This window comes from Periophthalmus magnuspinnatus, chromosome 4, assembly GCF_009829125.3.
Source record: "Periophthalmus magnuspinnatus isolate fPerMag1 chromosome 4, fPerMag1.2.pri, whole genome shotgun sequence".
Lineage (NCBI taxonomy): Eukaryota > Metazoa > Chordata > Actinopteri > Gobiiformes > Gobiidae > Periophthalmus > Periophthalmus magnuspinnatus.
The window spans coordinates 4,190,053-4,214,933 of NC_047129.1; the positions used below are offsets into that span (position 1 = coordinate 4,190,053).

General features: G+C 39.1%; 2 protein-coding genes across 2 annotated transcripts in view; one reads left to right on the plus strand and one right to left on the minus strand.

The window, feature by feature from the left end:
- The window catches only part of LOC117394124 (cadherin-2-like), a 106,117-nt gene extending 96,391 nt beyond the window's left edge, over positions 1-9,726 (minus strand). Inside the window, 1 exon segment of the mRNA XM_055221333.1 lies at positions 9,679-9,726. Within this exon segment, the coding sequence (XP_055077308.1) occupies positions 9,679-9,726 (48 nt within the window).
- Positions 9,727-10,471: 745 nt separating this feature from the next.
- Positions 10,472-22,499, plus strand: LOC117394125 (cadherin-2-like). The gene is made up of 4 exons (XM_033992151.1): positions 10,472-10,505; positions 10,993-11,222; positions 14,472-14,666; positions 22,326-22,499. The coding sequence occupies exons 1-4, from the start codon at positions 10,472-10,474 to the stop codon at positions 22,497-22,499; spliced, it is 633 nt and encodes a 210-aa protein (XP_033848042.1).
- The last annotated feature ends 2,382 nt before the right edge of the window (positions 22,500-24,881 follow it).

Consider the following 24,881-nt stretch of genomic DNA (forward strand, 5'->3'; position numbering starts at 1 on the left):
ACAAAATAATAACATCTCTACGGGGGACAAGTAGGTACCCTCGACCGGAAATGTTCCACAGTGCACCTTTAAATCAGCTGACTTCCACATTCATTTGCACCAAAATGACTACGCAACACTGCCGAATCCTACGTGTATCACTGATTAAGAAAATAAAATTGGAGAACGAAGTAAGTACAGAGCAAAGTGTGTGTACTGGTGGTGGTGAAAAGGGGAGTTGATCGGCAATATGAATATGAATATGAATATCTTGAAAACATGCAATCTGCAATTTAGCTTTGATATTTTGTTATATACTACAATCATATGTGTTTTCTCTTTACAAAAATACTTTAAAAATATACTTATTTTTGTGGTTGCTTATATTTGACCTTTGCAAATAAGTAAAGACAAATATAAAGCTTGGAGGGGCTAATCCACTCTCTCAAGTTCTGAAATTTGATATTCTTCAACACCGTCAACATTTTGCTGTATTAAGGGGACATATGCTGTGTTAAGGGGACATATAATGTAAAATTTACTTTTATGAATCATGTTATAACAGTGTTCCATCATCATTACCTTACTCAGAGTTGTATTTTGACTGACTAATGCATGTTTGAGAAGTCCTATATTGTCCTGCTTTTGAATCTCAGGCTCCAAATTCCTGTTTCACGTCCACCCCATTGCTTTGTACTTACTTGCAAGTCAAATAAAATCATTTGTGTAGACTTTTTGTTCAATTAAGCACCCATTCTACTCCTTTTGAAAGTCTCATATTCTAGTCATTATCCGTGAGTTTGTTCTTGGCACAAAAACATCCGAAATCACACTTTCCTGCATAGAACATATTGTGTCTAATCTGTCAGCTAAGTGCGTGTGATAAACTATGCACGGGCCTTATTGGATCATATGCATTCTGTATTCTGTTTGGAGCAGGGCATGGCAGTAGCAGCAGCAGAGGAGGGAGCTGGCCCGTGGCTTGGCTCGGAGACATAGTTTATCTAGAAGGCCCCGGATGCCAGGCTCAGATATTAAGAATGCAGCATGCTTCCAACTCTCTGCTACGGTATTTAGCACAGAAATGCTTTTTGAAGATGCACTGGCTGCCTCTGTAATCCCATTTGCTTTGTTGTTGAATTTTTGCCTGCACAATCTGAAGGGAGCAAATAATTGTAAAAAGTAATGCTAGGTAGCTGTGATAAATATTGAGATAGTGATGCTATAACTTGTGATGTGTGGAAAAGCTTAAAGATGTTACCTGATTGTACTGTTTTTTTTTTTGCCACTAGCTCATTATAGCTCAGTGCATATTTAAAGGTGCACTGTGTAACATTTCTGGTGGGAAGGTCTGCCACAGCTTGTCTCCATGGAGGCATTCTCATGTGTGTAAATGTTCCACAGTATGGCATTGAACTTGTCTGCATAGACAGAAGCAGATTACATCAAGGCCAAGTTACTAGTCAAATCTGTGGGGCCTGCTCAAGAATGTACATTTTTCAAATACCTGTATGTAGTCAAAATCCAATACTGTGGAACATTCCAGACAAAATAATAACATCTCTACAGAGACAAGTAGGTACCCTCGACCAGAAATGTTCCACAGTGCACCTTTAAACAAAGTCAACGTAAATTGATTATGGGGGGGAACAGAGCTGGGCCTAACTAACAATATTTTCTATATTGGTAGTCCAATTGAATAAATTTGTTAATTAATTAAATAAAAAAAAAAATAATAATAATAAACCTGTAAAAGTATATATATTTTAACTTGGCCATAATTTAATTGTATCTATAATCCAATCACACTTTGAGTCAATCTTAGCCAGTCAAATGTTGGTGCAAACATAAGCTTTTTGTGTTATCCATGTTGTACTTAAAGAAGACATATTGTTCTTGAGCCTGCTATATAGTTATAATCTATGACACCCATAGATCATTCTGTTATAATTTGCACAATTTAAATCACAGTATTAATCTAAAACGACTCAATCAAAGAAACAAATCAGCTGACTTCCACATTCATTTGCACCAAAATGACTACGCAACACTGTCGAATTTTACGTGTATCACCGATTAAGAAAATAAAATTGGAGAATGAAGTAAAACCAAACCCACCTCGGACCCCCCCCCCCCCCCACTGCCCTCACAGTTTTGGAGCAGGACGTGACTAAGCTTTTCAGGAAGCAGAATCCCCGTAAGGCAGCGGGCCCAGACGGTGTCTCTCCTTCCACCCTTAGACACTGTGCTGAGGAACTGGCTCCTGTCTTCACGGACATTTTTAACACCTCCCTGGAGTCATGTCATGTCCCAGCCTGCTTCAAGCTGTCCACCATTGTCCCCGTCCCCAAGAAGCCCAGGATCACTGGACTTAATGACTACAGACCTGTGGCGCTGACATCTGTAGTCATGAAGTCATTTGAGCGCCTGGTCCTGCACCACCTCAAGTCCCTCACCTCCCCCCTCCTGGACCCTCTGCAGTTTGCCTACAGACCCAATCGGTCTGTGGATGACGCCATTAACCTGGCCCTTCACTTCATCCTCCGGCATCTGGACTCCCCGGGAACCTACGCCAGGATCCTGTTTGTGGACTTCAGCTCTGCATTCAACACCGTCCTCCCTGCTCTGCTCCAGGACAAGCTCGCTCAGCTCAACGTGCCTGACTCCACCTGCAGGTGGATCACTGACTTCCTAACGGACAGGAGACAACGCGTGTGGCTGGGGAAGAATGTCTCGGACACTCAGACTATCAGCACAGGATCTCCACAGGGCTGTGTACTTTCTCCCCTGCCTTCTCCCTATACACCAACTGCTGCACCTCCAGCCACGACACCGTCAAACTGGTTAAGTTTGCGGATGACACCACCCTCATCGGACTCATCTCGGACTCCCCTCACCCTGACGGACTCCCCCATCACCACTGTGGACTCTTTCCACTTCCTGGGCACCTGCATCACCCAGGATCTCAAGTGGGAGCCGGCCATCAGCTCCCTCATCAAGAAAGCCCAGCAGAGGATGTTCCACCTGCGGCAGCTGAGGAAACTCAAGCTGCCAGTTTTATACTTCCATCATTGAGTCCATCCTCACCTCCTCCATCACTGTGTGGTTCGCTGGGGCCACTGCCAGGGACAGACAGAGACTGCAGCGCATTGTGCGCTCTGCTGAGAAGGTGATTGGCTGCAGCCTTCCATCTCTACAGGACCTGTACGTCTCCAGGACTCGGGGGCGAGCAGGCCGTATAGCAGCCGACACTTCTCACCCTGGACATGGACTATTTGAGCCACTTCCCTCTGGCAGGAGGCTACGGTCCATTGGGACCAGAACCTCTCGCCATAAGAACAGTTTCTTCCGCTCTGCTGTTTGTCTCATGAACACTTTATAATATCTTCACTAAACTGGACACTTAATAACACCGGTCACTTTAATAAGCCATGTTTGCACTGTTGTTCTGATGCTGCTGTTGTATATATTTTCTCCCTTTAAGTATTTCATTTGATTTTTTAAGCATATCTTTTTAACTTTGTGCATGCCCTTATTTGTATTTGTATTTATTCAGTGTGTTTATTCAGTGTGTTTATGTTGCACTTTTTCACCGAAGCAAGTTCCTAGTTTGTGAACTGTGTTCACAGACTATGGCAATAAAAGTCTTCTGATTTTGATTCTGATTCTGATTCTGAAGTACAGAGTAGAGTGTGTGTACTGGTGGTGGTGACAAGGGGAGTTGATCGGCAATATGGCGTCTTGAAAATAAGCAATTAAAGAGTGCTCAAGCATGCAATCTGTAATTTATATGCTACAATCATATGTGTTTTCTCTTTACAAAATACTTCCTTTTTGCGGTTGCTTATATTTGACCTTTGCACATAAGTAAAGACCGATAATCCTGTAGCCTGGGATGGGTCTTTCTTGATTTGAACTCATCAGATTAGAGGAAGTCCAAATCTGCACAAATCAGTTGCTCCATTTTAATCAAACTAAACCTCAGAGTGCCAGAGGTCACTCCACCGACACTTCTGAAGCTGGCTCTAGAACTCCTTTTAAGAACTTTTAACATGTGTTTCCTTATGTGCTGTCAAAATTCTGCATGTAGTCGAGAAATATATTTTATTTCTTCAAAATCTTTATAACGGTATATTTCTTAGTTTAAAAATGTCTGCCTGTCATTTTGCATTTCAAAATTATATTTCTTTCATGCAAGTAGAGGTTTATTTATTTATTTATTTATTTATTTTTCATTTTTAGCAATACAGAAGATTGGACAGAGAAACGTGTCTCTAATTTATTTTTCTAAACACACTAAATACATGTTACCTGGCCAGCTAGAACCCCACCCTTTGACAAAACTTTATAAGACGATTGGGTGTGAAATTGTATCCTGTCTCCATGATTTCAGAGGGCATGATTGACAGGCGGATTAACCAATCAGAGAGATGCATGCTGTATTCAGGTAAAAACAAACATGGTGGTTTATGAGTAAAAAAGGGGAAAAAACACAGGGGACTGAAAATGGCACAGATTTCTACAGAATCAACAATTAAAACCTATTTTATGTGAGAGACATGTGATACAAATTAGCGGCTGTGTTTGGACCGTCCCCAATTAGGACAGTTTTTCACACTCTGTGGTTCAGTTCCAGACCCTTCTGGATTCAAACAGAATGTTGAAGGCACTGGCTGGTCAAAAAAAAACTGTTAAAAATTGTTACCTAGGTTAAGGTTCATGTACACGTTATTGCCCCTGCATTTAACTCATCATTCAATGCCGCTGGGGCAACGTGTCAGGTGGAGGGACCCAGATCCAGATCTTGTTGCTAGGCTTGGTGAGGACTATCTTTGCTTGAGGATTTTACATATTCTGCATATGTTGGATTAATGAGGGAAACCAGGGTGCCTAGAGGAAACTCACCCAGACATAGGGAAAAACTTGGCAAAGAAAGGCTCAGGTGACCTGGGACTTGAACATGAAATCTTCTTGCTGTGAGGCATGAGTGCTACCAACTCACCCCCTGTGCCACCTAATTATGAATTTTCTCTGTGGAAAATTAAAACGTTGAGTTTTTCTGTATGTCAGGTGCCCTTCCAGACACAGCACTTATGAACAAAAGAAAAAAGCCTGTTTGATGTTGAATTGAAAGAACATTTTCCTGTTAAAAAAATATTCCAGTTTTACATAAACTAGTCTGATATGAGAAAAAAGTAAATTTGTCATGATCCTGCATTTCCTGGCCTCCTGTGTTCTCTCCCCCTCCCCTACCTGTCTGCCCGGAGCTGGGCGGAGTTCCTGACTCCTCCCGCACGCACCTGGAGCGCATCAGCGCAATTACCTGCACCTGCTGCCGAGTATATGAGGGCTCGGCAGAAGACACTCGGGGCCAGGTCATCTGTTTGTCTTCCCCAGGACCGTCTTGGACCAGTGTCTCGGCCAGACTGTCCGCATGTCAATATTCCTGCTCTTGCTCGTTCCCGCTCCTACCTCTACACTCCAGCTCCGGTACAGTTGACCCTCTGCTTGCCTCCTGCCCTGTCATGGCCTCCAGCTTGCTTCCCGTCTCCTGCTCTGGCTCACTCCTGCTCAGTCTTCCCTGGTCCTGTCCCTGGTCTCATCGTGCTCCGGCCCTGGCAGTCTCCACTCCCGCTCCGGTCCTGGGTTTCCTGCTCCTGCCCTGCCCTACACCCGTCTGGTCTGCCTCCCGTTCCCTGTCCCAATGTGTGATATATGAACTGTCTGGACTGTCTTTTGCACTATTGTAAATAAACACCGTAAATCTGCCCCGAGTCTGCACTCTTTGGTCCGCTACACCCACCGTTACGACAAAATTGAAGACAGCAATCCAATTTTAGATAAACATTTTGTACAAAATAACTTTTCTTGGAGGCGACACAAATATATTCCAAATACTCTTACCACCCTGTCTTCTCCCTGTATCTTTCATTTGCAGTCTGTGAGTAGCTCAGTGAAAATCCTCATTCATTATCCATAACTATGTGCACTCCACGCATGCCTGTGCGGCTTGTTAGCACCGTTAGCGTTAGCATCCCCACATGTTGTAACAGGGGCAGAAGACCCAGCATCGATTTCACTGAATAGCATAGCCTATTTTATTATTCAACACCTCTCCCAGAATCAAGTGCCAAAATATCACCAACGCAAAAACATGCCACGTTTCTTAAGAGCGCTCTTTGTTCTCATACAAATTTATAATCTAGTGCATTGGAAAACATAGCAAAAACATAGCCTAGCATAAATAAAAGATTTTGTGAGTGGTTCATGTACAGGGCATGTCAGAGTGAGTTGAGAAAATATTTATAGCGAGAGAGGAGATGGGGATTGTATAGTCATGTTAGGACCATGGTCTCAAGTCAATAGTCTATGCTGTTAAAAGTCAATAGTCTATGCTGTTAAAAGGGAGGATACAGTACGTTGGTCCCTCGTTTATTGTAGGGATTACGTACCAAAAATAACCTACAATAGGCGAAATCCTTGAAGTAGTCAGCTTTATTTTTTACAATTATTATATATGTTTTAAGGCTGTAAAACTCCTCACAACATAATTTATACACTTTTCTCAGACGGGCATTAACATTTTCTCACATTTCTCTCTTGTTTAATTAAATAATAGTAACTCACATGTATTTCACAGTTCCTCTGACCGTGCCTCTTTGTCCTGGCGCTGCTCCACTGTAGTGTCTTTCAACCATTTATGTAAATTTGGCTGAACACATTCTGTGAGAGTTTTGTGTTGTCCATTGGTGTTACTCGTGTATTTTTATTGAAGAGAAAATAACTTCCACTGGACTCCAGGAGAGGTAAAAAGAGAGTTACAAAATTTTAAATCCGTTTTTACAGAAGTAATCAAACCAAGTCATTCTCAAAAATAAACAATACTATGGTAAGAAAACCATTTGGCTTTGATTTTGTGCACTGCCTCAACTCAGCACATTTGCCAAGTGTGTGCTCTTTTCCTCGTGCATGCTATTGCTCTTAAAGTGACGGTAACATATTTACGTAAAACTTAAATAATAACAGTTCTAAGATATTTTAACATCAACTTTGATGCAGTAAACTAATTGTAGTTTATGTATATAAATCAATTATTAAATCTTTCAATATGAAATTATTCATGTAAACAGAAAAACGCATTTATAACAACATAATCAACAGTCACATTCTGTGCTGTTTGGGAGACGTGGCACAGAGGAGATCGATTGACGGTGGTCTGCAGTCCCTTGGCCGGTTGGGATCACAATGCGTGTTCATACACTGTAAAAAAGTGTGTAGAATTGCACTGGAAAAATTCGTGAAAGAGCGAGACCACAAAGGGTGAACCTAGATATAGCGAGGGACCACTGTATTACACTTCTGTGGGGTATTAATTGTTACTTAACAGTTAAATCACCATACTACTTTTTATAGTTTATTGAGAATGTAACGTAAAACAACATATTAAAATGTGTGTTTAGTTTCAGTTTTGTGATGTGATAGCACTCTGAAAGTCCCCCTTCAGAGTGCTATCACATCACAGTCAGCCTGCATCCCACTAATGAATCTACTGCACATCACATCGGCTTTGGGAAGTTGTAGTGTATTGCTGCTAACCGCAAGGAGGATTCAAATAGTGCACTGGAGAGATTGCTAGATTGCTCAAACATGTATTGATGATGTATAAAATTTCTTCAGGCATGATTTTAATGAGGGAGAAAAGTTATAACATGGTAGACAGCTTCAAAAAGAGTGAGTTAGCACAGTGAGTAAAGGAGCTGGGACTCAGAGCATCAAAAACAAAACAGAAACTATTTTCAATACGTTTTCTGAGAATATAGCATTTTCAAAACAATAAAAGGTAATACAGGGATCTAAATATGTTATGTGTTAACATTTTGTACCCCATTGCAGCCTAATATCCCATCTTTAAGTACCGTAAATTTCAGATTATAAGCCGCTACTTTTTTTCCACGCTTTGAACCCTGCGGCCTATACAGCAGTGCAGCTTATTTATGAATTTTTTACTGGATAACGGCCCCTGGGGGGCGCTCTCTAGCTGTAAACATAAAAGTAAGACAGATGTGGGGAAAGATTCTGCTCTGAAGAATTCACTAGTTTTGATTTTGAACGATCATTTTGCGCATCATGAAATGGATATGAGGCAGTTTTTAAGATAAAGAAGGAAATAGAGCAGGGGTCGGCAACCTTTAACACGCAAAGAGCCAAAGAGTAACAGAAGTAACTGTAGGTTTTATTTTCACGGACAAGCCTTCTACACGTGGCAGATAAATATGGCAAAAACAACTTAAGTGCATTAAAAAAATACAACTCACCAAACCGCTGCATCAGTGTGAGCCCTGCGCTGATTATGTGATTATGTCTACTCTGCTCCGCAGTTTCTTTAAAAAAAAAAAAACAACAACTCTAAAAGCGTATCGTTTAATCCCAGGTGCTTATTCTCCATATGCCAAAGCAGTTTTGAAGGTTTCATTGCCTTATTTGCTTTTCCCGTATGTTACGCAGAGTGGACTCTGCACGTGAGAGTCACCTGTAGCGACAAACCCAGATTTTAAGTAGGCATTGTCTGTTAAATTTATCTTTCTTTTTCTTGGAGGTCGTAGTCTCCTCTTCTGGCTCCTCAGTTGTCCTTTTCCCCTTTGGAGAGCTTTTAACAAAGACTTTTGTTTTGGCTCATTTTCACTCGCTTGTGGCTCTACTTTAGGGTGACGTGTCTGATGTGTTATACGTGAAATGTCATCGCGGAGACAAGAGCAGATAATATACTTGCTACTACATCAAATAGATTTCTGTGGCGATTTCCAGCAGGATTTTCATGATACATCTACGGACGAGCTTATTAGTGTGTCATTGGGGACGGGCGAAAGTTGCTCCTGACCCCTGTGCGCACAGCGTCTGAAAATCAGGGCTCTTTACGCAGGACTGTGAGCTGTGTCTGTGTCTGTGAGACGTGAGACGTGAGCGGTGTTTGTTTTGAACATTGTTTCGCGAGTGTGACGCTTATTTTGAGCAACAAAAAATAAGAAAATATTATTTTATTTTAAGATCATTATAATCTTCCAATTTAAACTACAACAAAAAAGAGCTAACACAAATAAAATACACTTCAGCCACGCAGAGCTGCAGTATAAGGCTGAAAGAGGCGCATGCGGCTCCGGAGCCGCGGGTTGCCGACCCCTGAAATAGAGCCACTGCACGTAAGCTCGACATCAATGAACCCAACTTGGTCAATGTAAAAAGACGACAAAAGTTTTCAGAGGAAATAAAAGCAGATTTTCCGTTTTGGTGCAGTTTTATTTTCTAAACCTGCAGATGTGTTCATCCCGTGTTGATGTCGTGTTGGTGCCAATTTTCAGGCACAGTTTAAAAAAAAAGCGTGTCGGTGCACCGTCTTTCTGTGTAAATATCTCATGTTACAATATGAAAACCTGCGGCTTATATTCAAGTGCGGCTTATATATGTACAAAATTGATTTTCTCTTCAAATTTAGCTGGTGCGGCTTATATTCAGGTGCGCTCTGTAGTCCGAACTTACAGTATATTCAAAATGCATGCATGAATTTAGTGTGGTGGTTATGGGACTTAAATATGATTGAAAAATGCACAAAATTGTAACGCGACCTTTAGTATCTGAAAATGTTATAATGCATTTTATTTTATTGTTGTGTTGTCGTTATCTGGAAATGGATGTGCATCTTACCATCTGTGGATTTTTTGGAGTCATTTCCTCTTGGCGTAGTTTCTTCATCTTAATACCACATAGTTACAGACTGGTTTTTAGGCTCTTTAGTCACTCTCGCCCAACACAAATTTGACTTAAAGGAGCTTTCAAGGCAATCGCTGCAGGATTCGCTTGATCTCTAATGTGGATATAATCAAAGGTTTATGCCTTTTCCTCAAATCATAATCATGTTTGGATAGTTTGTTTTGAAGCTGTTTGGAAAGTTGGTAGGTAATTCAGTTGGTATTCTTACATTCAGAAATTGGTAAAATTACCACTAACATTTTTTCTACACTTTATCCCAATTTAGTCTTGATCTAGACTTGGTTTGGCCCTCTTTTAGTCCTGATCTAGTTCAGGCTGGGTACCTTTTCTGTACTAGTACCTGAATGTTACTTTTTAGTGTCTGTTTCTGTATGAATCATTATCTACAACAAAACTACAGTATTCAGAACTTAAATACAATTTCATTGAGTGGTAATTATCCATGTGTGAAAAACTGCATAACTTCTAATGTTGTCCAAAAAAAAAAAAAAATCCTTTATTATTAATCCTTTCATATTTTCTTTCCTTCTTCCTTTCTTTCTTCTTTTCTTCCTTACTGCCTTCCTTCCTTCCTATTTATTTATTTTACTATATGGGTGCCCTTTACCAGCCCAAGGGGTTAGTCAGTTTAATCTTAATTCTGTGTTATGTGAAGTGTGTGCAGGTGTTAACGCAGTAGTCTGGACACTACATTACTACACTGCACTACTTTTTAGCATTGCGAGACATGGCCAATGCCTTAGTAAAGGTCTGTGTCCAATGTATCTTATATATTTGTTATTTGTTACGTAGCATTCAATGCTTTATTTTTGTACTTTTTGTACTTTTCTACTTAATATTATGAGTTAGATCAGACATTTTCATTTTAACAGCTCATTTCACAGCTGTATTTTCAAATAATTTTGTTTATTTTCCCTGCTATGAAAATAGGAACTCTTGATGCCTTTTATTTTTCTGCTGTTTACTTCACTACCTTTGTCAAAACCAATTTATATGCAATGTCATATTTTAAACCCACTCAAAAGCAGTAACATTTAAGAGAAGACTGAAATAGGAACTGCAAAACTAATGCAATTTGCCAACTTAATTCTTGCAGCCTCAATTTCAAAATCATGGTATTATATGTATCATATGGAATCACGAGAAACCCCAATCTTAATTGATATTAGAACATCCATAATGTTGCTCCAAAGCCTGTATTGCTGCCTTGCTCTTGGTAACATTTCATTTTTGTTATTTTCTGTCCAGTAAGCTTCTTAGACTGTGGATCGGGGCACGTGTACCTGGAGGCAGGAGACAGCGCAGACTTCCGTGTGACTCAGGATGGAGCTGTGTATGCTCTACGGCACCTCTCCATGGACGGGCTGAACAAACACATGCTGGTGGTCTACGCTCGAGACCTGGAGTCCAAACAGGTGTGGAAGACCAGGGTGCACCTCAAGACCAGCACCCATGGAGACAAGCCAGCACCCATAAAGGTAACTCGACACGTGAATGTTTCTATATTTATATTGATACTTATATACAGCGATACCACGCTGGAAGTGTTCTACGTGTATATCTATGGTGGAATATTCATCTGTTACCAAAGAGACACTGATTAGATCTGAAAACTCAAGTAAAATACAGCATAGATTAAGAAATGTTGATGACATCAGCTGCAAAGTATCAATTTGTGATTTGTGATTGCTTAAAGGCATTTTACCTGATTTTGACTCATTCATTTTAAACTGTTTGCAGTGGTCCAATCACTTCGTGATTATTGGATTATTAGATGTTCTGTCTTTTCCCGCTCTCTCTTCTACCCTCCACTCTCTCTTCACCTCTCTCTCCTCTTTTCTACACTGTACTGTACTCTTTTCTTTCTCCTCTCTCTTCTCTTCATCACCTGTCTTTCTTTCTCCACTCTTCCTCACCCAGTCTTGTCTCTCTGTTTCTCTCACCTCCCCTCTCTCTGTCTTGTCTCCTCGCCGCCTGTCTATCTCTCCTCCCTTCCTTTCTGTTCTCCTCAACTTCTCTCCCTCTCCTCCCACTTTCCTTCTCTTTTTCTCCTCACCTTCTGCCTCTCTTCCTAGTTTCCTCTCTCTCCCTTCCTCTCTTCTTCTCTACCTAATCTCTCCTTTGCTCCCTCTTTCCTACAGTGTATAAACTCCCTTCTTCCTGGTCCCAGTGTGTGTCTGTGCTCCCTGTGTGCTGATTTCAGAGACAAAGCTGTGGAAGCTCCATGTGACTGCCTGTGTTTGGTGTACTAGGGCGATAATAAGCCCACTGCATGTTCACACCAGACTTGAGCTGTGATTGGCTGTTTCTGAGGACTCAAAATATTGGAAACACATTGGAATGAAGTAGAAAGGGAGATATTAAAGAGAAAAAAAAAATCAGACTTTTTTTTTTTTTATAATTATCAAACCGTATTTTTGTCACTTACAAGAAAAGTGCTAAAACTTACTTTGAAAACACAATAGATTTGTTTTATGTATATTTTACCATAGCTAATTGTAAAAAAGAGAATGTGATATTGACAAAAAAAATCATATCTTGCTCCTATCGCTGTGTATATGGTGGCCAGATTTTCAGAGAGAAACAAGTGACCAAGCCTTTGAAAAAATGCCCAAAACAAATTACCAGAGCCCTTTAAACAGAAGTCCCAGATATAAGCAACTAGTTTAAAAAAAAAGTGTCAGCTGAACAAGTGATAATTAGCATATTTAACACCAATAACAGCTTTAAAACATTAACACCTTTTATTTCAGGGCGTTTTCACACTGTCACTAGTTAAGTCGCTGTAAAAGAGCTTTGGCTCTTAGAGCGGTGCATTTGAGCATTGTGTAAAGGACCACTCTGAGAGCGCTTGAAACAGGACGTATCGGAGCAGCTCTACCCGCACTCTGGAGCAGTGCAAGTGTGGTGTGAGTATTGCCGAACTTGGGCCAACCTACGCAGTCTGTGTTAAAAGTGTTTGGAATTTGGATCACATATATCTGTATGAAGGGGTGCTGCAGACTTTAAATTTCCAGCACAGGCCAATATTCTGCTGCCTAAAAATACACACAAGCTTTATTTTAACACTTTAATATGAAGAGATTACTACACATAATGTGACTACACTGCACTCTTTGTGGTAAAAAAAGGTCTGTGGGTGAGTTCGCAGTCAATTTAAATCACACAATTTGAGCAAAATAATCAAAATCAGCCCCCACATCTTGCCCCAAAAATACTGACAGCGCTTTTCAGCCATTGGTTGCTCTGAATTTTAAACAACCAGTAGCAAAACGCACAATCTCTATTTACAACTTTCAGAAGATTTGTCTTTTTCAGTTGGTTTCTAAAATAAATTTTGCATGTCTTTCAAATAACAATCTTGATATTATCTTGTAGGCAGTACAATATGTTGTCACCTTTAGTAGTAACACAGTGATACTTACTTGTCAGCATGGGTTTTTAAGGAGCACCCACAGGAACGGTTAGCAGAGGCCGGTTTGGCAGAGCCGCAGCGTCAGCGCACTCTCAGGTCCAGGAGTAATCAGGTCAGAATGAGGACTGACAAACAGAGAGAGGAGCAGAGAGAGGAGAGGAAAAGGAAGAGAATGGGAAAGGAGAGGTGGAGAGAGAGATGAGAGAAAGGGTGAAAGGAGAGGTGAGAAGAGGAAGGGGGGAAAGAGAGGAGCAGAGAGAGGAGAGGAAAAGGAGGAGAATGGGAAAGGAGAGGTGGAGAGAGATGAGAGAGGGAGAGGAAGGTGGGAAAGAGAGGAGGAAAGAGGGAGAGAGAGGGGTGACAGAGATGCAGAGAGCTGTTGAGTGAGAGAGGGAGAGAAAATAGGGAAGGGGGGACAGAAAGAGGGAATGGAAGTGAAGATGAGAGAGGTGAAAAAGAGATGAGATAAGGAGAGAGAGAAAGAGGAGAGAAGGGGTAAAGAAAGATGAGAAAGAGGAGAGAGGATGAGATGAGGAGAAGAGAGGAGGAGAGAGGGCAGGAGAGGTGGAAAGAGAAGAGACAATCATTGACTATTACAAATGACTTAATCTCAAGCTTGATTCAAATTTGATGAATTGCACAGCCCTACTGTACTCACATTGGTCATTATTTAGTCCTGTTCTCTCATCCAAAGCCCCCCCTCTGGCCCAGTGCACCAGGCCTGATCCCGGAGCACTGGGCTTAGCTGTGCTGAGCTGTCTGCACATCAGTGATCAGTGACAGGTGGTGGCATTTACCAGACGTCTGTAACCAACGGCATTAATCCCATAGGAATGAGGTCATAGGCAGGGCTCCATGGACAAGCCAACATGTGTGCATGCAGTATGTGTAATATGTGCACTGTGTAGAGCTGTACGATGGAGCACAATTGGAATGGAATTATTTAGTTAATGCAGTTAGTAAAAATGTATTTGTTAACTTGGGGTGTCATTATTGTGGTTAAAAGCTACTAACCCTGTAGTCTAGACTCTACAAACATGCTTTGAAATGTATATGATTTTATTTTAGCAATTGATATTTCAGTCTTTTGTCAAATGTTCAGTGCACATTTTTAATATATCCATAGAATTGAGTCTTCACTTAAAAAAATTAATTGGTAACCAAATGTACATTGAAAAAATTCTTTAAAATGTGAAAAACAGGACTAGTTTACTTTCAAGAAAAATAACAGCACACACAGTAGTAGTAGTAGTGGGGGAGGAGATTATAGTAGTGTATTTTTATGACTCACTGGGACTTTGTGGTTTGACAGGTGAATGCAGGTGCAACGGTCCTGACTCAACAACAGAAGCAGCAGCAGCAGTCTATGCCGGAGGTGCTGTTTCTGTGGAGAAGCGTGGTTGCTGGGGGCAACGGGGCACTCAGGCGGGTCAAGAGGGACTGGGTCATCCCCCCTATCAATGTGCCCGAGAACTCCAGAGGGCAGTTCCCAGAGGACCTCGTCAGGGTAAGACACAAGCAAGAACTGCTTACTGTGGTGTACATTCCAGTCTCAACAGTAGTTTAGTCTAGCTATGCTTCTGCTGTAGGGAGGATTGTACCTCTAATGAAAAAGGCAATGATAACAAGGACTGAGCTGGCAGTAGGTGCCCTGAAGTACAATTTCTCAAAAAATATTTAGTACTTTAGTACTAACTTAGTTTAGTACTGAATTGCTTTATATGGCATGATCATTTATGCCATCTAATTTATGCACATTGTGCTGTTTCTGCTCATTACATATGTTTTTTTTGTTTTTTTTAACAAACAATATTGTACATTTAGGATATTTTTTGGTGGGATAATCCTGCTTTAAGTTAAGTGTGAGTAGTAGTTAACAATATTATCATTTATTGTCAATATTTTCTTGAGCAATAAATCACACTTCAAATTCTGTTATTGTGACAGGCCTTTTAAAAGATTAGATCGACAATCAGAAACCTCAATATCTGCTAGTCGTATATGGTAAATATTAAATACAATAAAATTGCAAAAGATAGAAACAAAAATTATTTGTTACAAGTCTTTGACATGTCATTAATGGGGTTGACCACAACCATCTTTTTTTCGGAGAAATTGTGATATTTGATAGCTAGTGCTAATACCTTACAGCAAGTGGCGTGAACTTGTGAAAATGTGTATGATAATTATATAAATAGGGTTTTTTTAGCATTGCGGAGCACTGTGACACGATGCATTGTTACAACCCCTATTAAATTACATTACAAATGTACAAATTTCATAGTTTTTGTGTCACGTAATATAAACATGGTGTTAATATGCAAATCAGGTTATAGTTGTAGAAAAACTTTTGTTTTCATTTTTAAATAAATACACCAACATCTATATTGATTCAGTTTGCAAGGAAAAAGAAAATGGAAAAACAAAGCTTTGTCAGTTCTTCAGAATGCCTCCCAGAGCTTTACTTTATCAGATAAAACCATCTATCTTTCTGGGTAACTTTCCTTGTTGAAAATACCCTCTATCTGCTCTTCTCTGACATGTCCAGTGTGATACCAGTGTTGTGACAGTGTATTATGACATTAGCTCTGATCAGATGGAGCATTGCCGAGGTGCCAGCAGCCCACAGCGTTTGGCTCAGTTTGAGAAAAGTCCTTTTGACAAAGCAGACACATTTAGGTCAGACACAATCTATAACTTTACATTTGAGACAAGTACCTTCACAAGAACTGCCACAGTGTATCAGGGAGTTTCCAAATATACAAATAATGGAGAAGAGATGTCACTAGTGCTTTGCTGTGCCTGTCTGAAAAATTCAAGTTAGACATATAAAATGCTTTATACTTTAAGGCTGCAGGAACATGTTGTCAAGTGATTATATTTTACTTTTTGTTATCTTATGTAACAATAATGTCTATCTTGGGTTTAAAAGGATGAGAATTTAGGACAGTTCCCATAGTAATGAACATAGCAAAATATTCTATCTTTACTATGGACAAAAGTCCTCAAAATGGTGGTCGTAACAGGAAAATGTCCAGTCACTACAACGCATAAATGTGAATTGCATTGTCAATTTAAGCACTGTATTGAATTGAATTCAATTTTATTTTTCACAATGGTCAACGTATGTAGGGCACATACAAACACACTCGTAACAATATGCACATCTACACACTCAGCGTTTACAACGCTGAGTGTGTGGATGTGGAGGGACTGCAGATGAAAACTAGCTGTTTAGCTATAATCTGGTGCAGATCATCTCTATTTTATGAGCATAATGTCTCTGTGCATTGTCCCTTCTAATAAATAAAGACTAAACTAAACTAAACAAGCTACATGCAGAAGTGTATATTGTACACATATTTCTGTTTACATATGCATGCAATGTATAAATGACCCTGTGAAAAACATGGAGCCATATGATGGCTTGGCACGTTGTTGTGTTTTACTTTTGCCATTTGAGTTTGACACACAGTTTTATTAAAGCAGAAGATTGTGAGAACAGAAACAATACAAAAATAAATGAAAAAAATAAAATAAAATAGAGACAAAAAGAAAAGTAATATTAATAAAGTAAAACAGTAATAATGATATGAATATAATGAATGAAATAAGATTAAAATAAAACAAATAGAATTTAAATGTTTAAATATAGGGTTCTCTCTTTGCATTATATATATATATATATATATATATATATATATATATATATATATATATATATACATATATATATATATATATATATATATATATATATATATATATATATATATATATATATATAGATATATATATATATATATATAGATACATAGATACATACATACATACATACATACATACAGGTATACATACATACATACACACACATATGCGCAAAGAGAACAACCCATTGCAAGGAGAACTTGAGCCGCACTAAGTCCGTCAGGCACTACAATTTTCCAGTAGTTTGCATTTTAGATTTCTTTTAAATATGGGTAATGAGGCAGACTGTTTAACATCAATGTTTAATTCATTCCATATTTGTGGACCTCTATACATAGCAGCTAAATGTACCAGCTAGAGCTGGTACATTTTAACTTCCTAAATTTCCCTTTTAATAGGCACATTTTCCTTCTGTTGTGCTGATGAGAGGATGATTGCAGTGGGATAAGGTCACACAATCGACTGTTTAATTTGTGGACCACACTATATATTATACAAGCATTGTGATATATATTACATTCAGAAAGCTTGAGAAGCCCATATATGTGGAAGAGTAGATTTGTTGGATAGTTTTGCAATGGCCAGGTGATTGCTGTTATGGCTTTTTTTGTAATACCTTAAGTTTTGCAGTGTAAGTAGGATAGGTGTTACACCATTTCGCATTGCAATCATTTGGAGTCTCGAATAAGTAGATCCTTATTCGAGACTCCAATGGAAGTACATGTCTTATTTTAAAGAGTAGGCCAACAATTTTGGATAATTTTTTTAACCAGCTCATAAATGTGTTTTTTTTTATTATTATTATTTTTTTTTTTTTATTTAAAGATTGATCAATATACATTCCTAAGAATTTAGTAGAATCAACTTGTTGAATACCTTGGCCATCTATTTTTATAAATATATAAATCTATCTCTCTATGTCTGATTGACAAGAAGATGATAAAGATGTTTTTGTTAATATTTAAGGAAAGTTTGTTGCATTTGAACCAAGTAGTTACTTTTACCAGATGTTCATTTAGAAGTTTCCCTAACTGATTCAGGTTTTTATGTGATATATACAGATTTGTGTCATCAGCTAATAGTACTTTGTGAATGTCATTGGAACAATAGACAAAATCATTTATATAAATAATAAATAAGAGTGGCCCTATAATGAATCTTTGTGGAACTCCTGTCTCAATGATTTTTGTGTCTGAATTTTGTTCCTCAACATGCACATACTTCTCTCTACCAGATATAGCTTCTGAACCGCTGGAGTGCTATTCCCCTGACACCATAGTGCGTTAATTTACCAAGAAGGGTTTCATTATCTATGGTATCAAATGCCTTTGAAACATCTAAAAACAGCCCAATAACATACTCTCCTTTTTCAAAAGCATCGTTAATTTTCTCAACAAGATCTAAAATGGCCATACATGTGGTGCTGTTTTTCCTAAAACCTTATTGCGAGGGTACTAAAATGTTATACTTATCCAAATATTCTACAATTCTTGTATATACTACTCATTCTAATACTTTAGAGAGAGTTGGCAGGATTAATAAAGGTTTGTAGTTTTGGGTGTCATTTTTATCCCCAGACTTGTAAATGGGTATTATTTTTGCCATCTTGGTTCATTTAGGCACAATGCTTTGTGCTAATAAAAGGTTAATAGTATAGGCAAGAGGCTCAGCAATTTAATTTACTATGGCTTTGATGATTATGCTACAGATGTTATCAGCACCGGCTGATAGATTTTAGCTTGTTTATGATGTTGACCACTTCTACTTTACAGAAAAAGTGAGTTTGAATAGTAGCCCTGGAGATAGTGCTTATAGTTAGCACCCCCTAGAGGACATATATTTTTAGAAAGTTGTTTACCAACAGAGGCAAAGTAATTATTAAAGACATTAGATAAGTTAGTATGCAGCTGAGTAGCTCATTAACACCTTTCAAGATTTCTTTTGATCCCCAAGAGCATTATTGAATTTGACAGTAAAATACATTTGTTTGTTTTTATTATTTTTTTTATCAATTTATTTTTGTATTTTGTATATAATGATTTGTTTCGGGTGTTAGGATTTTTGACATACTGCTTATATAATTTCATTTTCTTTTTTATAGACTTTAGAATTCCTTTTGTTATCCATGGTTTTGCATTGTTTTTTAATGATCTGTGATATCTGAGTATACGACCCCCGATTTACATTTGATATCTTGTATGTTAGTTATTATGTTGTCCAAGTTGACTTACTTATCTCTGTAACTCGAGTATGTTTACTGATTGTTGGAAAAAATGATGAGGAGAAAAGGGTATTGAGAAAGTCTGTTCCAATGTTATCTTGTTTAGATATGTCTATGTTAAAGTCTCCCATGATAAGACAATTTGTATTAGTTCGGTTTATGTGAAGTAAAACATTCTCAAGGTGGTCTGTGGAATGTATTGTAATCTGAATCAGGGGTTGTTTTTTTTAATTCTATGAATAATGATTCAAAATAACCATCATCTAACTAAATATCCATTTGTTCCTTTACTGAGAATTGGGAGCTTATATAAAGACATACCCCTTCTCCAAGTTTGCCAATTTGATTTTTGTAGTATAATGAATATCCATCCATATTAAAATAGTTGAGATATGCATGTTCATTTATCCAAGTTTCACTGCAATCTATTATGTCAAAGTTATGGCCTATAGTGGCAAGTAGTGAGACCAGGTCATCGTGATGCTTTTGGATACTTCTGATGTTCAGATGCATCAATGAGAAGGTAAAGTCACTCTTAACATTTATTAAATCTTCTGGATTATAATATTCACAGTTTATGTTCCCTAAAGTACCAGAGTAGTGCTGTTCAAATTTGTCATACTCTCATACTCTCTACTACAATTTATGTCTGTCAAACCCATGTGTTAACATTAATTTAAGATCAAAAATTATTCTTGTAATCAGTAGATACATGTTGGCCCTTACCAGTATTACCATCTTTCCCTGAACCCCATTAAGAAAGAAAAAAGAAAAGAAAAACATAAAATACCAAACTATTTTGACTCTAACTCTGAACAACTATGTGAATTTTGTCAAGAAACTGTCTCTCATTTAATCCTGGTGCAAGCATCCCATACCCATAAATCCTCAGTTCTCGTCCGTTTGTAAACAATATTTACATGCTGCACTTGGAACATTTCCTACAGTCCAGTCTCTAGTACTTAGAAGAATGAGTGGCACCTATCAATTCAGGAGGTTATTCTGATGAATGCGTCAGCCTCTTTCGAGGCTCTGAAAATCTTCTTGGTGCCATTAATGGTGAAGGACAGAACTGCAGGGTAGGCCATTCGGAAGCGTATGTTCCTTTTAATGTCCGTGCACACGGCATTAAACGCTCTTCTGGCCATCCAGACATTAGGTGGAATATCGGGAACGATCCGTAAGTTACAGCCCTGGTATTGTACATTCCCATGTTGTTTGGCTGCAGTCAGTACCATCTCTGGAGCGTTGAAATTTAATGATAACAGGGTGCGGGTGCCCAGTTTGGGTATAAATCTTTCAAAAAACAAGATAGGATCCGTTCCTTCTGTAGCCTCTGTTAGATTTAATAGTCTGATGTTGTCACATCTTGATCGCCCCTCCAGGTCCAGTACCTTTTCCATTAGCTCCTTGTTAGATTTCTCCTGTTCATCCACTCGCTTTTTTATCGGTGCAATGTCATCTTCTAGCCCAGAGATGCGTGTCTCGGACTCGATCTGGCAAGCTCTAAATGAGTCAGTTATTGCGACAACTTCATCAATGCAGTGTATGAAGCCATCCAATTTATTGTTCACCTTAGACTCAAACTCATCAAAAGACTCTTTCATGGCCTTTTGAATGTGCTTCCCTTCCTCCACCACAGCCGCAGAAATACTCTTTAGCAGAGTCTCCACTGAAACATTTACGGTGTTTAATTTAGCAGAGGAACTAGCTTTTGTGTCACAATCTGCGTTTGTAGCATGAACAATGCTAGCTGGTGTCGAGTCCGTGCCGTCTTCTGCTTCTTCACGATCCGTTCGCGCTTGTTTTGCTTTTGGCATCTTTGTCTTTTTTAATCCAGGTACTGGAGTGCAGTGAGAATAGTGGGTATAGTTGGTGAAGGGAGAGACAGTTTATGTGACGTGACCTACTCACTCACTCTGCCGCCATCTTGGTACCACACTCTGTTCCACATTGTGGAACTCAGATGCCCGTATGTGTAATAACTCTTTTATCTAAGAAGCTGAATATGTTTGAGTAATAACTCTTTTCTCTAAGAAGTTGAATATGTGTGAGTCATAACTCTTTTCTCTAAGAAGTTGAATATGTTTGAATAAATTCCTGTGACAGTGTTTATAAAGTCAAATTCTAGATGAAACTGGGAGCATAAAAAAGAGAATAGTATTTGCAATACAACCATTTGGAGTTAACTCTCTCAAAGGTTTTGGTACTTTTTAGGCTTATACCAAACCTCTTATTGCCAAAGAAATCAATTGGTTACAGAGGCTAATATACTTATTTCCAAGTTTATCTTTTTAGTAGCTAATAGCCTTGAATTTTTTGTACCTGGCACTGTGCCTGATTTACGTCTTAATGATGTGAACAACAAAACTCATTTTAAACAGTTTGCAGTGGACCAAAGTTATTCCTCACTTACCTTATTTATTCTGAGCATCCTAATTATTCACCACAATGAGTTTATTAGTTTTGGTTTTTTTTTTTACAAATTTCAGTGGACAAAGCATCACAGCAATGCTAACAACAACTAGTATGCTAATGGCACACTTCCTGGTTCACAAATGATAAAAAAAGCTTTCTAATTAAATGCTGACAACATACAGTGGACACACAGAACTACTTCTACAATACATCAGTACTGGGGCCAAGACCTATTTTGCTTAATTACATGAAAAAAAAACATGGTATAGGCCAGGGTTGGGCAAAGTTTTTGAGACACGGGCCACATTGGGTTCTAAAATTTGACAGAGGGGCCGGGCCAGGATATATATTTGTAAATACAGTATTACATTGGAGATTTGGCCTGTAACATGTGGCAAAGCTTCAATATGCAAGGCTCATAGTACATATTGTTTTCCAAATGCATTCTTTTAAAAACTTGCCTTCAGAGAAAGACTTGCTAGCTTTTGCCAATTTGAATGCCAGCAAAAAAAACTTACCTTGGTACTTTGATCGGACTTCGGTGAAAAAAATATTTTATTAAAACACTCAGCGCTCACTATCCACTTTTCTTTCTTTGATGAGCACATGCAGAAGGGCTGATAAGAGAATATGAGAGTAATACAAGGTTGATGTATCTGAAGTGCACCATAATTTGGTCATGTTCAGCGGGCCGGATTAATAAGCCCAACGGGACATATGTGGCCCCTGGGCCGTAGTTTGCCCATCCCTGGTATAGGGCCTTTAAGTTATTGTAGCTTTTGCTGTATATGTTATACATGTCTCCGTTCCTCTCCTCAGATTCGCTCAGACCGGGACAAGAACCGCCTGTTACGCTACAGTGTGACAGGACCAGGAGCAGACCAGCCGCCCACCGGGATCTTCATCATCAACCCTATCTCTGGACAGCTGTCTGTGACTAAACCCTTGGATCGAGAGCACATCTCCAACTTCCATGTAAATCACTGGAATTAGTTTTGTTTTTAAACCATGTTATAATCCTATTTCTTCATCATTAACATGTCTGGAGTTGGGTTTTCATTCATTCATGTTTGTGTTTGTTTACCCTTGTCTTGATTTAAGCCCAGTTTAGTCCTGGTCTAGACCAGGTCTAGTTGCATCTTTAGGTCCTGTCTAGTCCCAATATTGACATAGTGTGTAAATTTGTGTAATGGACCCCCAATAAAAAAAATAAAATAAAAAAAAAAGTGCCCTGGAAAACTGCTCAAACTGGTAATGACCACTTGTGAACTGAGATGACCAGAGGACTCCCACTTTAGATATGAGTTAAACTGTTTTTTTATTACAGCAATGCTGATTACCACACAGTATCTCTGATTGGATAATCACCATGCAAATGATGTAAACAATTAATACATGTTCAAACGGACAATGTTCTGTCATTTAATAAGTTAAGTTAAATTACAGATATTTGTTTCTCATTTACATTTCTTTAGCCTATGGTTTAGCATTAGTTATATTGTTTACATCCAACTTAATTCAGCTGGAATGCTCTGAGGTCGGAATTTATAACGTGGGAACTGGGAAATATCTGACCTCCCAGTTGTAAGTCTTATTGTTGTCTGCTGGTTACAATCGGATTTTGTATGGGCATTTTTAACAAGGCAACAGAACAACATTTGGTCCTTTCCTGAATAGATTAATCAACGGTCTTGATCTACAGGGTGTCCATAAAGTCTCTTTACAATAAAAATAAATAAATAAAAAGATTGCAAAGCCAATTGATATGTGATTAAAAACTATAACCACTGAGCACAATAGAACAAATCTATTCAATTCAATTCATTTTATTTTTTTAACGCCCAAAATCACAACAACAGTTGTCTCAAAGGACGTTCATGTTTTGGTTGATGGGGGAAACCAGAGTACCCGGAGGAAACCCATCCAGACACGGGGAGAAACATGCAAAACTCCACACAGAAAGGCCTGGGCAACCCGGGGATCGAACCAAACCTTCTTGCTGTGAGGCATGAGTGTTGCCACTCAGCCACCGTGCTGCCTACACACAAAAACAAACAAGAAAATCAAACAACAGGAATAATCAGAGAAAACAAGAAAAATCGGCCAGGTGAGGAGGAGGGAGGGTGCCGGAGGAGGGCCAGGTGAGGAGGAGGAAGACCAGGCAAGGAGGAGGAAGACCAGGCGAGGAGGAGGAAGACTAGGTGAGGAGGAGGAAGACCAGGCGAGGAGGAGGAAGACCAAGCGAGGAGGAGGAAGACCAGGCGAGGAGAAGGAGAGCCTGGCGAGGAGGATGAGAGCCAGGCGAGGAGGAGAGGGAGGCGGGTGGAGGAGGGCCAGGCGGGGAGGAGGAGAGGGTCCAGCTGTCATCGGGGCATCTGAAAGAGATACACTCCACAGGGGAGTGGGACAGGGGACAACATGTGAATAGCATTGCTGATGAGAAAATAGGAGGAAGCAGAGGATAGTGCTCAGGTTGCCATACTTCCCCCAGCTTGTTATCTCCTACTGCAGCCTATCTTATGCCGGGTTTTAATGTCACTCCCTGCCAATCTGGTCATAGTTAGTTCGGAGTGAAAATAAACTAAGTAACCTGGTCATAAGCTATACCGAAGAGGAAGGTTTTAAGCCTGGTCTTAAATACAGAGACTGTGGGGGCCTGTTTAACATCAGCAGGAAGTTGATTCCATAGCACAGGAGCTTGGTAACTGAATGCTCTCCCTCCCACAATAGCATCTTGCAGATAGGATGGGGCCATACCGTTTAGGGTTTTGTATGTCAGGAGGAGGACTTTGAATTTTATTCTAAGCTCGACAGGAAGCCAGTGCAGATATTTTAGTACAGGACTGATGTGGTCTCTTCTTTTAGTTCCTGTTAGGACTCTGGCCGCTGCATTTTGGAGCAACTGGAGGCTCCTTATAGTACTTTTGGGGCAGGCGGCGAGCAGAGAATTACAGTAATCAAGTCTGGAAGTAACAAATGCATGGATGAGTTTTTCAGCATCGTTTTTAGGTAAAATATTTCAAATTTTAGTTATATTTCGCAGGTGAAAGTATGCGATTTTACAAGATAGGTTTATGTGGGCTGTGAATGAGAGATTTTGCTCAAATAGGACTCCAAGATTTTTTACAGTAGGGCTAGAAGCTATACTCACATTGTCGAGTGAGATTATCTGGTCCGACAGAGAATATCTTAATCTAATGAATATATCTTAGCACTCGCCTTTGTAATAAAATTTTAAAACTATTATTGGTTTTGGTTTGAAATTTTAATTATTTTCTTCTGAGCATTGACTTATTATCATTGAAATAGGTATTGGATATTGAATATTATATTGAAATTATAATTTTGCTAAAACACTAGATCTAATGAATAGTT